Source organism: Ascaphus truei, chromosome 1 (assembly GCF_040206685.1).
Source record: "Ascaphus truei isolate aAscTru1 chromosome 1, aAscTru1.hap1, whole genome shotgun sequence".
NCBI lineage: Eukaryota > Metazoa > Chordata > Amphibia > Anura > Ascaphidae > Ascaphus > Ascaphus truei.
The window spans coordinates 35,111,149-35,128,164 of record NC_134483.1 but is presented as its reverse complement, the minus strand read 5'-3'; the positions used below and the strand labels follow the sequence as shown (position 1 = coordinate 35,128,164).

General features: G+C 41.1%; 1 protein-coding gene across 2 annotated transcripts in view; it reads left to right on the top strand.

Moving 5' to 3' along the window:
* Nucleotides 1–15,632, top strand: part of MYO5B (myosin VB) — a 340,466-nt gene extending 324,834 nt beyond the window's left edge. For both annotated transcript variants that reach the window (XM_075586196.1, XM_075586185.1), the window contains 8 exons: nt 1,051–1,191; nt 3,516–3,667; nt 6,350–6,439; nt 7,193–7,343; nt 8,896–9,181; nt 11,292–11,466; nt 13,273–13,353; nt 15,263–15,632. In XM_075586196.1, coding sequence (XP_075442311.1) covers nt 1,051–1,191; nt 3,516–3,667; nt 6,350–6,439; nt 7,193–7,343; nt 8,896–9,181; nt 11,292–11,466; nt 13,273–13,353; nt 15,263–15,415 — 1,229 coding nt within the window. In that variant the 3' untranslated portion in view covers nt 15,416–15,632. The remainder of the gene's footprint in view (nt 1–1,050; nt 1,192–3,515; nt 3,668–6,349; nt 6,440–7,192; nt 7,344–8,895; nt 9,182–11,291; nt 11,467–13,272; nt 13,354–15,262) is intronic.
* The last annotated feature ends 1,384 nt before the right edge of the window (nt 15,633–17,016 follow it).

Sequence of the window (17,016 nt, the reverse complement as noted above, 5' to 3'; positions counted from 1 at the left end):
GGGGATACCTGGCTACATGTATATCGAATTGCTTCTACCATTGTAAATTGCATGCACTTAAGCCCCACTCTGCCACAGGGCACAATGTTTGTCAACCTTTAAAAATACACTAACGGTCATTTCCAACATGCACACTAAATGAAGGTGATGGAAAGTGGGCAGATCCACTGCCCTGGCAATCCCAAAACATCTTTGCATAACATCAATTGTATCTCACTTCAAAGCGTATAAAGCCAATTAAGGGCTGGTTTCACTGAGCTTTGTTTGCCTATATAATGTGACCGTACCATCTGTCACCTCCGATTAATCACAATGCAGTATTCACTAAAAGCAAATAATGTGACGTTAACCTAATGAGCTTAATTATGGCCGTATATAATGACCCTAGTGAACACGTGCTCACTTAGGAAAACTAACGGCCATTCCTGTTTTAGGTGACGTCCCGTTATTGGCCCTCATTGTTCCCTGAGCTTAGTGAATTTTAGTTTTTATTCTGTGATTTCCTATGGCGCTGACCCGGAGGTTATAGCACAGAAAGCCGTATTGAAGCTGCTTTTCTGCGTGATTGCGCTGGATCTGCGCTATCACAGCTTACTAAATAAAGGCCCTCAGTCTAAGGGGGTAATTCTATATTGCGTATTGTCAGAAGCCCCCCATTCAAGTCAATGAGAATTTCAGAATATAGAATGACCCTCTAATTATCCTACACACATCAGTTCTGTATTATTATTTTTCTGTATTATATCTTTAGGTATTGTGGTGTAAATTCGTGTTTAACAAATACTGTTCCCTAGTTAAAACCATTACTATTTTTCAATCGCTTCTACTCAAAAACTGATGTGGCTACAATGTATAAAATTTGACAGTACGGAATCTATTGAAGTCTCCTGGCTGAAAAACTGGGGCAAAACCATGGAAGGAAAACAGCGCCCTCTGTGTCAGAGAAGGAATCGCGCTGAAAGTAATGGGAATTGTTTTGCCCGCGATGCCAACTTTAACCAATGCAAATTGCTGATCAATTTTCTTCACCGCTTCTTGTTCCTTATACAGTGTCTGCAGACATAGTTCAGACAGAAAGAAGACACGAACTCACCAGGCAGGTCACGGTGCAGAGGATCGAGAAGGACTTCCAAGGAATGCTGGAGTATTACAAGGAAGATGAGATGCTTCTGGTCAGAAACCTCATCATAGGTCAGGACAAGATGCAGAATGACCCATTACACATTCAGTACTGATAGAGTCTGCAATAGTTCTTCATTCCATTGCAATTTGCTTGGACCTCTATAGCCTAACGGCCTCAATCCATTCTAGTCAATGGTAGTTTTTGACCAATCTCTGTGCAGTCTGTGGCTTTGGACCTTATTGAGCAAGACCCCCAAGGGGCCATAATCACTAGGAAATGTTTGGATTTTCTTTGCTGATTTTTGCCATTAACAAACACAATACATTACATTGGCTGAAGTGCATTTAAATAAATATACAAATGAAGAAGGTGTTATTATCCCCGTTGATTCTGGTAACGCAGGAAATATGGCGAGTGTCAAGTAGATAACACACGTTGTTACCATTGTTCTCATTGGTATTTCTTCCGATAAATAACATGGTACCGCTAACCCTTACGTTCCGGCAAAGAGTGCTGTGACCTCTGCTACATCTGTAGTCTTGTACTTTTAGTGCAGTAGAGTTTTCACATCAAGTTCACAGAAACCCTTTTACTTAATTTTCTAAATATTTATGCCATTATAAGGGAATGGGAGAGATTAGTTGTGACCCCTTCGTTGCACACCGTATTATAGCAAAGTGCGAGAAATTAGGCCTTATTTTGCTTTAAAAAAAAAAGTGAATTGTTACATTTGGATATATGGAAAACTTGGATTACTGCCCAATATTATATTGGGGCCTTTACGGATTGTGATGTGCAACGTGTCACTGTTTTACTAGCATAAAATATAACAGCAGATACTGCGAGGATTAATAAACCTACAGCTGTTAATGCCGACAGAAGATTCCTTTTCTATCGAATGCAGGATTCATTCTGCTTGCTTCTTTGGGAATAGCAAACCTATCCCATCTCTATATAGTAACGCTGTATTCACTGAAGTTACTAATGTAATGTTAACCCAGTGTTTCTCTCGTAAAGAGCATAGCATTAATTATGAACAGCCAGCGGTAATAATGAGATATTATCACACCCTCCCGTAGTCACGAAACTCTGTTAAGTTTAACGCCGGGAAGAAACTTTACATTATTTAGGTCCTTGTTAAACCAGCCATGTCTTCCACCCAGACCTTGAAATAGAGCTTTTGCAGTGTCTGGATGGGTGAATTGCCCCAATTATGCATGATTTAAATAACATATTTTCCTCTTCTCTTTCTCCACTCAAGCAAACCCATACTTAATGGTCTGGATAGGACTAATGCCAAGACTTGCATAACAGTGCATTATTTGAAGATAGCACAATGTTATCTTAAAATAATGTGACATGAACCCTATGCTAATAAGATGTAGTATGGACATTTGTTTTTGCATTTACTTATGTTAGTGAATAAGGCTTAACCAGTGGCGGATTTCCCATTAAGCCCGTTAGGCTCGGGCCTACGGCGGCTACATTTCCGCCCCATATGCATTTGCCGCGCACTTTGGCCTATCGGACCTAATGGGAATGCACTTACATGTGTCGGCCGCCTAGTTACTCCCGCCACCTCCATCTCCTTTGGAATCCCAGCGTCAAATGACGCTGCGGATATCCCAACGCGACGTCATGACGTCGCATTACCATGGCAACGCGATGCCATGCACCGTCACGTTGATGACGTCAGTGGCGTCATTTGACACTGGGATTCCAAAGGAGATGTAGGGCAGCAGCAAGGAGGCAGCCGCCACCTGTAAGTGCCATGGGGCGGCGGATTTTCAAGTCCGGCGCTGGGCTGAACTCAGGGAACATAACGTCTGATCCTGCTTTAGGTAACGTCACGTTATGTGCCCTGATTTAACAGAGTTTAGTGATTTCCCCCTCCCACCCCTTGCACCCCTGCTCTTGACATACAGTAAGTAAGGTGTATCCGGTATAAGCCAGCAACCGGGAGTGTTTGTTGTTGTGAGTATATTGTTTGTGAATATAGTATTAGCCAGAATTACATCTGACGAGAAATAGAAAGAAGGAGGTTTGATATGTAACATAGCTTTATCAACATACTTGAAAAAGGGGCCTTGGTGTTCCTGATGGCTGCTCAGTGACTAGTTGGAAATCATTCTTTTTAATTGTTTAATTGAGCACTGTGATAGCCCCCATATATGTTTTTATGTTTTTGAACACTTTTAACATTAAACTTGTACTCATGCATCAAAATGCCCGTGAAGAGAGTTATCCATTCTTAAAATACGCAGAAGTGGTTCAGTCGTGCCTGAATATAACCACGCCAACCCAGTCAATAGTTGGTCACAATATAACTATGACAGTTCACCATCACTTTGGTGCGCAGTGTGTTGATAACATTCCTTTATGTATCTGCTAGATCTGAAACCTCAGCTGATGTCTGCCACTGTGCCATGCCTGCCCGCATACATCCTCTTCATGTGCATCAGGCATGCAGACTACATGAATGATGACCAGAAGGTGCACTCCCTTCTCACCTCCACCATCAATGGCATTAAGAAGGTGCTAAAGGTACGGTCGTAAAAAAAAAAAAAAAAGGATAGGGACCAAGGTAAATACCATCCTTACCCATAACTAGGAGCAATGCCAGACTACTTCACATCATCTTTTTAGAGTTTGAATATGCTGCAAGAGTCCACTTATGTAAAAACAAGAGTCCACTTATGTATGCAAGCTTTTGTGACCCAGTGGACAGAACCTTTTCCCAACCTTTTTGCCACCACACAAATGTCTTTATCCATCTACATGATGTCATGAAGCTAACAGAGAACTTTTCACAATAATCTGTGATGCCGCTGACTGTTCCCTGGTATTTGTCATTGTGTATTTTAGTTCATGGCTCGCTGGCTAACAAATTTTAAACACATTTGTTGCCAAAGGGGCTTTGCATATTTGAAAATGTGAGACAAATGTTAAAAACAGCAGAGAAAGTATTAAACACACTTAATAAACTCAAACCTATTTTCTCCTTCTTCTAAACCCGACAATCTTATCAAATCTTACAACTGTATCATCTCAGGAGTGGCTCAGTGAGTGAAGGCACTGACTGAATACAATAACACGGACTTTCATATTTATATGAAATTAAAGTCATCTCCTCAATAGATGTATGTGCCGTTTGTCAGCTCTGGCACATCCATCCCTCTAACTCGCTGCCTTGGCTAAACTCGCATACATGCTTCCTTCGCACTTGCATTTGCTCCTCTCATTTCTTTTCGAGGAAATCACCTCTCCTGTTTTAACTCTGCTCTCTTTAATGTCAAATAACACTACTTCTCTTTGCTAAACAACACTCACAAATCCAATCCTCTGTGTTTGATTTCCTCCTCCGAACTTCTCCTCCACTTCCCTTCTGTCCTTTACTTTTCCTGAAGCCTTTGCAAACCACTTAAACGGCATGATGAATGCTATCCACAGTGATCCTTCTGTTCCTTCCCCCTCGGCTCTTTGCTTCTACCCAAACCTCCTTCTCCCACTCATGACTTTCTCTCCTGTCTGACGTTTCTCAGCTGTTCACTTCCCTTTACCACTTGCCCTCTCAATCCTATTCCCTCATACCTTATCAGACCTGTTACTCCTACTCTAGTACCTACTCTCATCCATAGCTTCAATTCCTCCCTATTATCTGGCACTGTCCCCATATCTTTTAAGCATGCTGTTACCACACCTATTCTCGAAAACGGCACCTTGAACCCTAAATGCCTTACTAAATACTGCCTCATCTCCTTCATTTCTTTTGCTTCCAAACTGCTAGAATGTCGTGTCTACTGCCGCATGATCAACTTTCTGAATTCCAATGCCCTTCCTAACCCTCTGAAACCTGGCTTTTGTTCAGCTCACTCAACTGAGGCTGTCCTCACTAAAGTAGCCAACAATCTCCATGAAGCAAAATACCAAGGTCATACTGTTGACCACCCTTTTCTCCTTCAGATTCTAAAATCTCTTGGTATCCGTATTAAAGCTCTATTCTGATTCTGTTCATGCTTCTTCAACACCTCCTTTTCTCTCTATTTTGCTAAAAGGTCTACGTCACCTTTTTGACCTATCTGTTGGTGTACTTCAGGGCTCTGTTCTGGTACCTCTCCTTTTCTCTCTACACACTTTCACTTGGTGGTCTCATCCACTTCTTTGGCTTTAGGTATTATCCCTAAATATAGGATATATATATATATATATATATATATATAAAATCAAACTCAATATGTCTAAAACTAAGCTCCTTATATTTCCTCCTAAACCTGGCTCAATATCCCTTTTTTCCCATGACAGTACACAAAATCACCATCTATCCTGCCACCAAAGCATGTTGCCTAGATATGACATTCAACTCCTTCCTCTCTCTCCATTTACATTAATGCTGTGGTTAAAACATGTTACTTCTTCCTCCATTACATTGCCAAGAACCGCTCTTTCCTCTGTCAATCTACTGCTAAAACTCTATTGCATGCCTTTATCCACTTCCATCTGGATTATTGTACTGTACCCTACTACAGTACTCTGCTTCGCAACTTTCTCCTTTGCAATCTATCCAAAACTCTACAGCTAGAATAATGTCACTTTCTCATAGAACAGTGCTCATCTTCTCCTTAAATGCTTCTACTGGCCACCCAGTACAAAGTTCTGCTGACCTTCAAGACTCTCCTCCGTACATATCTGATGTCTTGCGGTGCCCATGTTCGTCTTCTGCGCCCTGCTCATTACTGTAACTATCTCCTTTTCACCCCTTTCACCAATACTGCTCTCTCTCGCCAAGCACCTTCTCTCCCCACCTTTACAGAAAGTCAAACCTAAAACCACACTTCTTAAATGAAGCATTTTAATGGCTTGGACTCATGGCTACTGTCCCACCCCACAGTCACTTCTACCAACCATTGTGGCCAAGCACTGGCCATCTTCTGCACTTATTCCCTCACCTGTTGTCTCTGTAAATCTCCCAACATACCACTTAGATTGTAAGCTCTCCGGAGCAGGGATTTACTTACGTATTGTCTGAGTTTGTTTCCTGCAATTATTACATTACAATTCCCTGTACTGTATTGTCTCTTTTGTAAAGCGATACTTAGTGTTGATGCTATACAAATAGAAATATACATAGACATACACAGTACACAAGGGCCTTCACTGTTGGTCGGCTCAGGAAGTTATTGGTAAGTTGCTGTAAATTCACTATCCCTGTTCCTTCATTGTTGACAGAAACACAATGACGACGCCCAGATGACGTCCTTCTGGCTGTCTAATTCCAGCCGCATCCTTCACTGCTTGAAACAGTACAGCGGTGACGAAGTAAGTATCATGCTGAATTTACCAACTCAAAACTGAGGCCCCGATTCACCAAGCTCCGTTAAATCAGAGCAAATAACCTGACATTACCTACAATTATTAGCATTATTAAATGGTCATATAAATAATTTGAATATCTTGTACATATTTAAATATGTACATATCACAGGTAGTGTCTGTGCTATCTTCCCATGTGAAGTGTAGGTTAATCTATTTGGAGGAATACAAGTCAATGGGCTCTCTCTTTCTCTCTCTCTCTCTTTTTCTCTCTCTCTCTTTCTCTCTCTCTCACTTTCTCTCTCTCTCTTTCTCTCTTTCTTTCTCTCTCTTTCTTTCTCTCTCTCTCTCTTTCTCTCTCTCTCTCTTCCCGCAAAAGCCCTATTTCAGGGTCTGCATGGGAGTAACGCCCAGAGTTAGGTGTATGACACATTATTTCCCAGAATTCACTTTACGGAGCTCAGTTGGAATTTCTTGGAGATATTGCCCCGATTAGCACTGCTGCAGTTTAATGAGTAGCCTCCTAAATGAGAAACTGGCATACAACACGAAGAAACCCAAGTGCTAAAGGTCTGTTGCATGCTGTAAGTATAGACTCCACCATGTTTTATCATGAGCAGCCCTGGAAATGTTTGTAGCTGTGTTTCTATTACGAATGAGTGATGCGCTTTTTGAATCACTAGCAGCCCAGTTGAGAGATACTCATATAAGACATTATACATGGGTGCTCAGTAAATCAAAGTGCTTGTTTTTTCCCAGGGCTTCATGACCAGCAATTCTTCCAGGCAGAATGAGCATTGTCTGAGGAACTTTGACCTCACCGAATACCGCCAGGTCCTCAGTGACTTGTCCATTCAGATCTATCAGCAGCTCATAAAGATTTGTGAGGGAGCTCTGCAACCAATGATAGGTAAGAGAGTAGTGCTTAAGACCAACACTCCATGGAAAAAGTCTGGCTACAAGAACCTTGGGCACGCCATTATTACCTGTAACAAACAGAGAAATCTTCAAATATATATACTATCTTTATTTACCAAAAACGTAATATAAAATGTACAAAAACGCAGTTCTTATACCCAGTGAAAAGGTGAAGTGCTTGTGCTGAACTAATCTAACATGTAACATGACCTTCTTTACCCCAAAATATAACAATTAAAGTGCTTTACATACACACATACACAATACAACATAGAAAGTGGCTTCTAGCTCTAAAAACGTGCATAATCGGGAAATGTTATGGTTTAATATTTTAAATGGACAAAACTTTCTGCATTCCACGTTATAGCTCTATTGCTATGCGCTGTTCCTCCTGTGTGATGTGTAACATCACCATAAGGGTGAATAAATGAAAGCACCTACTGAATCCAAATGTCGCCATTCCCTGACAGAGAATGCAGAACTTTGTGCTCAGCTGAGGAGTTGTAGTATTCTTTCTGTCAATGGTGACACCTGATGCTCCGCCATCCTGATAGTGGTCTTCATCGCTGGGTGTACATTCACAGGATCAAAGGGGCTTCTCAACTTAAAGGGGTCTGAACTTATATTAGGTGTCATATCCCTAAAGTGATCCTTAAGTTTAAAAAAAAAAAATGTAGCATACTGCAACCTCTTTGCAACCTATACAGACAGTGACTCTGTCACAATATATACCGGTATATTTATATATTTTTTAAATGATATATATATTTACATGCACAGACACACACACACACACATACAAATACAACTTCAGAAAAAGTATGAGATACATTGTCTGCATACTGTGCATACAATATATAAACAAATAGACAGCACCCTAAATAAAGAATGAAAATCATAAAGTACAGGGTGCAAACGGAACGAAGTGGGCCCAAACAACCCCACTGAAGATCATTAAAAAAAAAAAAAGCTCCAGCACACACTGATTAATAGAGAAAACAAAAGAGTCACGGAATAAGCCAACATTTAATAGCGGTAATAATAGAACAATAGGTATCACAAAATATGGAAATGCTACACGACTATTAATGCAGAATATATGGTTCTTAAAAAGCACAAGAGTAGGTGGGAGAAACACAGGGAAGGGGAGTGGGGGAAAAAACACTAAAGGAAAAACTGCAAACAAATAAACATATAAAAAAGACAATGGGGACAAAAGAGGGGCAACGTTTCGGGGTGATGACCGCTTCCTCAGGCCCGTTCCCTTTTGTCCAACAGAACCACAAGGTACTTCCCTTAACCCCCTACAAGACACAAAGTAGCCAAATAAGAATAAGCTCAGAATCAAGCCCTGGTCAAAAGTCCACAGTATATGCAAGAGTGTATTCAAACTCAAACCGTCCTTTCAGTGGGATAATCAGGCTTCTGTCCTGGAGCTTTTTGGGTTTTTTACTGTGCATACAATATACGGGCATTTTGTATTTATTACAAATAGTCTCACATTTGTCAAGTGTATTTAAATAGATACTTTTGTGCCTTTTCAGTGTCTGCTATGTTAGAAAATGAAAGTATCCAAGGTCTTTCCGGTGTGAAGCCAACAGGTTACAGGAAGAGATCTTCTAGCATGGTGAATGGTGACAACTCTTACAGCCTGGAAGCCGTCATACGCCAGCTGAACACATTCAACAGCATTATGTGTGATCATGGCCTTGATCCAGAGATCATCCAGCAAGTGTTTAAACAGCTGTTCTACATGATCAACGCAGTAACACTGAATAACCTCTTATTGAGGAAGGATGTCTGTTCATGGAGCACTGGCATGCAACTTAGGTAATGTTCCTACAATGGGATAACATCAAGCTTTGCACGTGTACTTATACACTTTTACATGTTCTCGTGTGCATACACATGCTATCTGAGACATAGACAGACAGTCTTATGATTCATGTTGATCCAGGGAGTAATCCGATTGCCAATATGTGGAGTCGGGAAGGAATTTATTTTCCCCTTATGAGACATCACTGGATGATATGACTCTGGGATTTTGTGTTTGCCTTCCTCTCGATCAATAAGGAAGTATAGATATAGGATAAAGTATCTGATGTCTAAATGTAGCATAGGTTGAACTTGATGGACGTGCGTCTTTTTTCAAACTCATCTACTATGTAACTATGTACAGTAACTGTTGACATAACGGTGACAATACAGGCAGTACTGTGCAGGATAGAATAAACAGGCACAATGACTACTGATCGGAAGAGTTTGTAGTCCTGTGTCTTGGGTATGTAATGCGACTTGGCATGGGGTCTTCCAAATGAGGTCCCCTCTCTGTTATCATACTGTATGAGTGCGCTGCATTTTTCTGTACATACACTGGTCAATCCTAAAGATCCCTTAAAATTAAATGGGAAAGGCCACTGTAACTCACTTACCTTGTCTCCGGCGGCTTCTGGCGACCTATCGCCATGGCAACGTGGTGTCAAATGACGCAGTGAGGGTCACATGACGGCGCGTTGCCATGATAACGCAACGTGACGTCAGAAGATGCCGGACAAAAGGCAAGAGAGGAGCAGGCAGGGGGCGCGCAAGCAGTGGGGGAGAGCTGGCAGCGGGGCGCAGACTAAAAAGTTTGCGCATGCCTGCCTCAGACAATAGATTGTAACCATATTGTCTGGTTTGCGACCATTAACCGTTTCACAATATTAGTAATCAAGCTAAAACTGCCAAGTCCAAAAGGCCAAAGTTCAGTCCTTGCCTCACCAGCTGTATAATGTATTTGGGAAAAGATCTAGAGAAATATCCATGTTGGAATTGGATAAGAAGCTGTAAGTGTCATTGTGTGCGGGTCTCCATGTCCTCATCTGCAGTTTAATCACTAAGTTCATGACATGTGGCATTGGGGAGAAACGCGTGGGGGACCTGCTTAAAAACCGGTAATGCCCACACATTTCTTGACTATAATATTTCTTTACACTGGCAGTGAGTTCCAAGTCGCAGTTGTATGTAGGTAGTAATCATTTGCCCACTTCCAGCTTAACACTGATCGCTTGTTTGTCATATCCACTCAACAAATGAATCAATACCTTCTTCATTTGCTTCTTTAGGCCGCGCCCTTGCTGATTGCGCATGACGGAGCGCCGTCATATGGCGCTCGCTTGCAGCCGGGGTGTTTCCTGGCCTGCATGGTAGCGCGATGGGGGGGGGCGTGCCGGGGAGCGTGTCCGTGACGTCACATGCACGATTCACCCTCATCGGCTGAACCGTGCAAGTGACTGGCCCGTCGCGCGACAAAGACAAAAAAAATTATCTCTGCACGCATCGCACCTATCCACGCGAACATGCGCACATCTGCGCGCGCGCGCAGTATGGACACATCAACCCATTAACATTGGTTTGATCGCGTGCTAGTGCACAACCAGCATCGCCGCGGTCTTATACTCCATAGACAGACCATTTAGTTTATCAGTTTGTAGGCTACCCTACAGATACAAAACCAAGTCATTGAACAAAAGCACCGTAAGTGTTAAAAGGTGTATGGATGATCTATTTTTCTGGGTCAATTAGACTGCATATTATTTACTAAGATCAAATAACAGTCACTGCGCTGTGTTTAGAGCAGGGGGTGCTCAACTCCAGTTCTCAAGTCCCCCCCCCCCCCCAATAGGTCAGGTTTTCAGGATATCCCTGCTTCAGCACAGGTGGCTCAATCAGAGGCTCAGTCAAAAGACTGAGCCTCTGATTGAGCCATCTGTGCTGAAGCAGGGACTGATTGAGCCATCTGTGCTGAAGCAGGGGTATCCTGAAAACCTGACCTGGTTGGGGGAGGCTTGGGGACTGAAGTTGAGCACCCACTGTTTTACAGCACAATGCACCCATGCAACCCTATGGATGGCCTGTTACATATTGGCAAAAAGCTTATATTCTGTCTATTTCCATGAAGGTACAATATCAGCCAGTTAGAAGAATGGCTGCGAGGGAAGAATTTGCACCAGAGCGGCGCTGCGAAGACGATGGAGCCCCTTATACAGGCAGCGCAACTCCTGCAGCTCAAGAAGAAAACCACGGAGGATGCCGAGGCCATATGCTTCCTCTGTACAGTTCTCACTACCCAGCAGGTGAGTGCAGAACAAGCAACAGGGGCCCAGGTAATAGAGATGGGCACATCGTTTGAATTATCTGCTAAAGTAAATAGTGTTTTTGGACTTTTGCTAAATTGTCAAAATGTATGTCTTTTTAAAAAAACAAACCAAAAAAAGTTTGAAAAATAGAAATGTAAAAAAAAAAGTTTGAATACTTGTATTTTGCTAATAAAAAATTACCTACTTATCTTCAAATAATAATAAATTCAGTGGCGGAATTGGACAATTTAGCGAAAAAAATTTGGTTTAAAAGTTAGACTTTTTTGCGTTTTTTATGTTTTAAAGTTTGAAAGAACAAAAAAATGTGCTTCAGAGATTCAGTGCATTTGCTCATCTCATTCTCTACCAACTCAGACCTAATGAAAACATATCTGCTGTATACATTATCTGCTAAATATACATTGTCTGCTGTACACATTGTCTGCTGTATACATTATCTGCTATATACATTGTCTGCTGTACACATCATCTGCTATATACATTATCTGCTATATACATTGTCTGCTGTACACATCATCTGCTATATACATTATCTGCTATATACATTGTCTGCTGTACACATTATCTGCTATATACATTATCTGCTGTACACATTATCTGCTATCTACATTATCTGCTGTACACATTATCTGCTATCTACATTATCTGCTGTACACATTGTCTGCTGTACACATTGTCTGCTGTATACATTATCTGCGGTATACATTATCTGCTGTATACATTGTCTGCTGTATACATTGTCTGCGGTATACATTATCTGCTGTATACATTATCTGCGGTATACATTATCTGCTGTATACATTGTCTGCTGTATACATTGTCTGCGGTATACATTATCTGCAGTATACATTATCTGCTGTACACATTGTCTGCTGTACACATTGTCTGCGGTATACATTATCTGCAGTATACATTATCTGCTGTACACATTGTCTGCTGTACACATTGTCTGCTGTATACATTGTCTGCTGTATACATTGTCTGCTGTATACATTGTCTGCTGTATACATTGTCTGCTACAGTTTATACATTGTCTGCTGTACTGTACATTCGACACATGTTATGGGGATTTGTCAGAGACGTTCCTATCTTCGCTTGCACAGATAATACATATACGCGATACATTGGGAAACAAATAGGATAATGATGTCGTTACTGTAAGTGGGATTGTACCTTTAAAGCAGCAATGCACAGCTTTCAAATATTCATCCCCACGTTTATTATCATTTCTTTTTAAATATTTAATTTTGCTCGCACTGTATATAATTATATACTGTAGGCTATTGCAGTGGTTGCCAACGCCAGTCCTCAAGTATCCCCAACAGGTGTAGGTTTCAAGGATATCCCTGCTTCAGCACAGGTGGCTCATTTAGTTGCTCAGTTGAAGCCTGCACTACCTGTGCCGAAGCAGGGATATTCTGAAAACCTGACATGTTGGGGTTACTTGAGGACTGGAGTTGGGAATCACTGGGCTATTGTGTCCGCGGCCTGTCACCCATCTATTTGCTATAAATGTCTTTTTGTTATAGAGGGTGGATTGGAACCAAGAGGTGTCCCTTCGCACGAGACAGCTCGGTCCTAATGCCCTGCAATAGTTTTCAGATGAGGCTGCTTTACATGTGTCTTGTATACAGCTCCCTGATGTGTATGGAGTCTGTATTACATACATGTACATGTCTGCCAATACATTCTCCCTAACTACTCCACAACTCCTTCACTCAGCGGCAGCTCCTGTCATCTCATGTACTGTATGTTGATGGCTTTCTTTTCTGTTTGCAATAGATTGTAAAAATACTCAATCTCTACACGCCGGTGAACGAATTTGAGGAACGTGTGACCGTGGCCTTCATCAGAAATATTCAGGTGAGCCCCAAATGACACGCGTGGCCACAGTGACATATTTCTTTATATACAGTACCACTGACCGTGCATGCAGTGCTGTATAGAGGACCAGTGACCGTTACATTCTCCCTAGAGAAGCGAGACACAGAGATTTGCTACCAGGCTGGTTTTGTGTAGTGTACAAAATACTTACGGGAGCAGTTTGAAGACGGAGGGTGAAGCAGACAATTATTGGGGGCTCCAAGAATGATTTGGATTGTCATTTGCGAAGCAGAAACTGCAGGAGAAAGTCATATTTGTTTAGCTATGCTCAGCACTCATTTACATTGTAGCATTATCCTAGCAATCAAATGCTGCTTACAGTGCAACAATATCATATTACTGTTAGTTACAGACGGGCATGAATGCAGGATAGTACTTTATTGCTGATTTAAAAACAAATAAATGTTGATACAAAAACAGAGGTAAATATTATACTTTTTATTGTCCTAAGTAATCAGAGACTACACCAACCACAATGGCAGCCTTCTGATCTTTGCCACATGTAACCACAAGGGGTTGCATCTACATCATCATGTAGCATTTCCCCAAGTCTCATGTTGTAATGGCTGGCTTTGGCTCCTAATACAAGTAGGGCATGTTTTGTGACCAGGGAACCCGTGTTCCACCCCTCCTGGCACTGAAACAGTTCTTTCCTATAATGCCGTGTTACTCTTTAAAGATAGCAGAAGGGAAATTACACATTTAAAGCAGCAATACTACTTAACAACTTTTTTTCTTTTATTATTTTTAAAAGTAAAACACGTGGCCACGTATAATTCCACATTCTTACCTAATCTGGCAACTGTTGGGTGCTCCTGTTATAAATCTGTAAAAATCCTGATTGTGTGCCTAAGGCTGCGCTTATAGTGACGGCGACGCTATATCGCGTCAAAACAAATGCATTGTCGCCGGCGCTTATAGTGGACGCGACGGAGCGACAGCGCTACCAAAAAATCTGGTAGTCAGTTGTATTTGATTTTTTGAGAGACGATCTCCACATGTGACTGGCTATAAGCGAATCAGGGAGCTTCTCCGTCCCTCTGTCTTCCCCCATGCTGACGTCTCCAAAATCTAAAATACAACTTTTGCGACGGGTGATGTCATCGGTCGCGTCGCCGGCTGTATAAGCGCTGCCTAACATAATGGCTGCTTCAGTCAGTAATATCAGGATACACTGTAGCTGCTGAGTTACACTAAGGTAACGTTATCTCCAGTTTACAGCTCAAACTGCTTGGAATATTTGCAACAATTTATCCCAAATAGGAAAGTGTTGCACTGCTTGGGAGGTGGGTTAAAACCTTCTCTAGAAATTAGAGGAGGTTGCTTTAAAACTAATTTAAAATAGTATTAAGACTGTCACTATTATATCATACTAAAAGAACTGATTTATTTAAAAAAACATAAGATTTTACATTTTGCTGCTTTAACAATGATATACAAATAAACCAGCATTTCAGTTCCTAATGGATCTGCATAGTAATCGTAAATGATTCCTTATTATTGTAATAAAGTAATGCTTCTGTCTGTAACATACAATTTGTTTATCAGTCACATTCGACATTCGAAATCCATAAGTTTACTGCAGTAACTGCATTAAACTACAAGGAGTCCTCGCTTACCGACGTCCCGCTTACTAACGGATGCCTTATCCGACGGCCCACAATGCAGTCCGCCGGACTCGCTTATCCGACGGTCACCGCCACCGATTAACATGGGATCCGACGGTCCGTTAACCGACGGCGGTTTGCGGGACGCCTTCCGTCGGATAAGCGAGGACCGCCTGTAGTTATGTGCTTGGGAGTTTGATCTTCTTACACCACTAGATGTTCCCAAATAGTGACGGACATTCTTTTGTTTTTTTTTCTCAAAAATGTCATTTATTTTGCAGGCACAATTACAAGAGCGAAACGACCCTCCACAACTGCTCATGGACTCTAAATACATGTTCCCTGTTTTGTTCCCATTCAACCCTTCCTCTATCGCCTTGGACACTGTTCATATCCCGGCTTCTCTCCACTTGGATTTCCTCAACAAAGTTTGAAACAGACATTGTTTGTATTATGGAAGAAACAGCCCTGCAAAAATAGAGAGAAAATATTATGTATATTAAATTGTGGACCAAATGTAACCCTTTGAGAACCAATTAGAATCAAATCTGCATACAGTCGCTCCACAAGCTAATGCACTGAATCTGATTTGATTTTGATCCCACCAATATGTACATGAATATGACTTGAAATATAGACTTTTCTACTCTGCTTGTTTTAGTCTAATGAAGAGTTAGCCGAGCCGTGCGCTGCCACGAAGTTATGGGGGTTATACACAGCCAAGCGATGTGTTTGGCGAAGGGGGAAAAAAAATGGTTGATTATTTTAGAAGTATCAAAACCTAAACAACGTCTGTGTTTGGATTCCATCAATAATTTGAATTCCCCGTGGATAATCATTGTTGAAAAAGCAGAATAGATTCATATTTACTGAGAAAAGCTACTCTACAGTGGTATATTAACAATAATGTATTTCTGATACGGTACTCGCATTATTTGTAGCACAATACAAAGCAGGACATAGAGGCACAATCAATATCACAATGAGTTTACAGTCTAGTGTTTGGTGACTGGAGATAAAGTGACCTGTTCAGTGTCACTTTAGTGTCAAACAGGGATTTTTTTTAATTTAAATATATGTATATGCACATATATAGATTATAGATATATATATATATATTATACATACATGTATTAAATAAGAAGAACACACTTCAAATATCAATCTTTATTGTAAGCAACACTAAAAAGATATGGCATGCCTGTTTCCTTTGCTTTGCACACTCACACACACACCACAACCTTTCTATTACTCAAAAGTTTCCGTGCCAGCCGCTTTGAATGTACGTTTGTATATTACAGTATAAGGTAAAAAGCTGGAACTCCATATCTTCGGTTGAATTTAATTTATTTCTAGGCTACGCCTTGATAAAGGCTCCCTCGGAAGCCGAAACGTAGAAATAAATTCAATTCAACCGTAGCTATGGAGTGCCTGCCTTTTACCTTTAAACTCATATTTAACGCTAAAACCCACAGAAAATGCTTACTGCGGTTTTTTTTTAATCAATGGCTTTATTTTATTCACTTAGGGGCTTCTACAATAGTCAAGTTAATATGAGTTTAATTACAATTACATTTTTACATATATATGAAATTATGATGTACATGGACATATGTTATAATCATGTTCTAAATTCCAGTTTGTATATATAAAGTCAGGGTTGCAGACCTGTCTAAGACATGCAGATGAGCATACAGTAATATTTCCATTTTCTGTTTGCAATTAAGAGACAGCACTCGAAGAAGATGATAAGTGTATTAGTGAAACATATACACAGAACCAACGTTTCCGTCCCATAGCGGGACCTTCCTCAGGGCAGTGTAGACAAACAATGGTGAGGGGAGACATATATACCCAAAATCCCATGTTTACCCAATCCAATCTACTAATCAAGCAGATTGAGTAAAACCCCACTAGTCCGAGGACTGTAGGGATTCCCTGATGACGTCACACGGCCATTAATTATGACTGGTCAGCCGTCCTGAACTTGATGCTCGCGCAATGAGCAAATAGCCTTAATTAGAGAATGCGACTT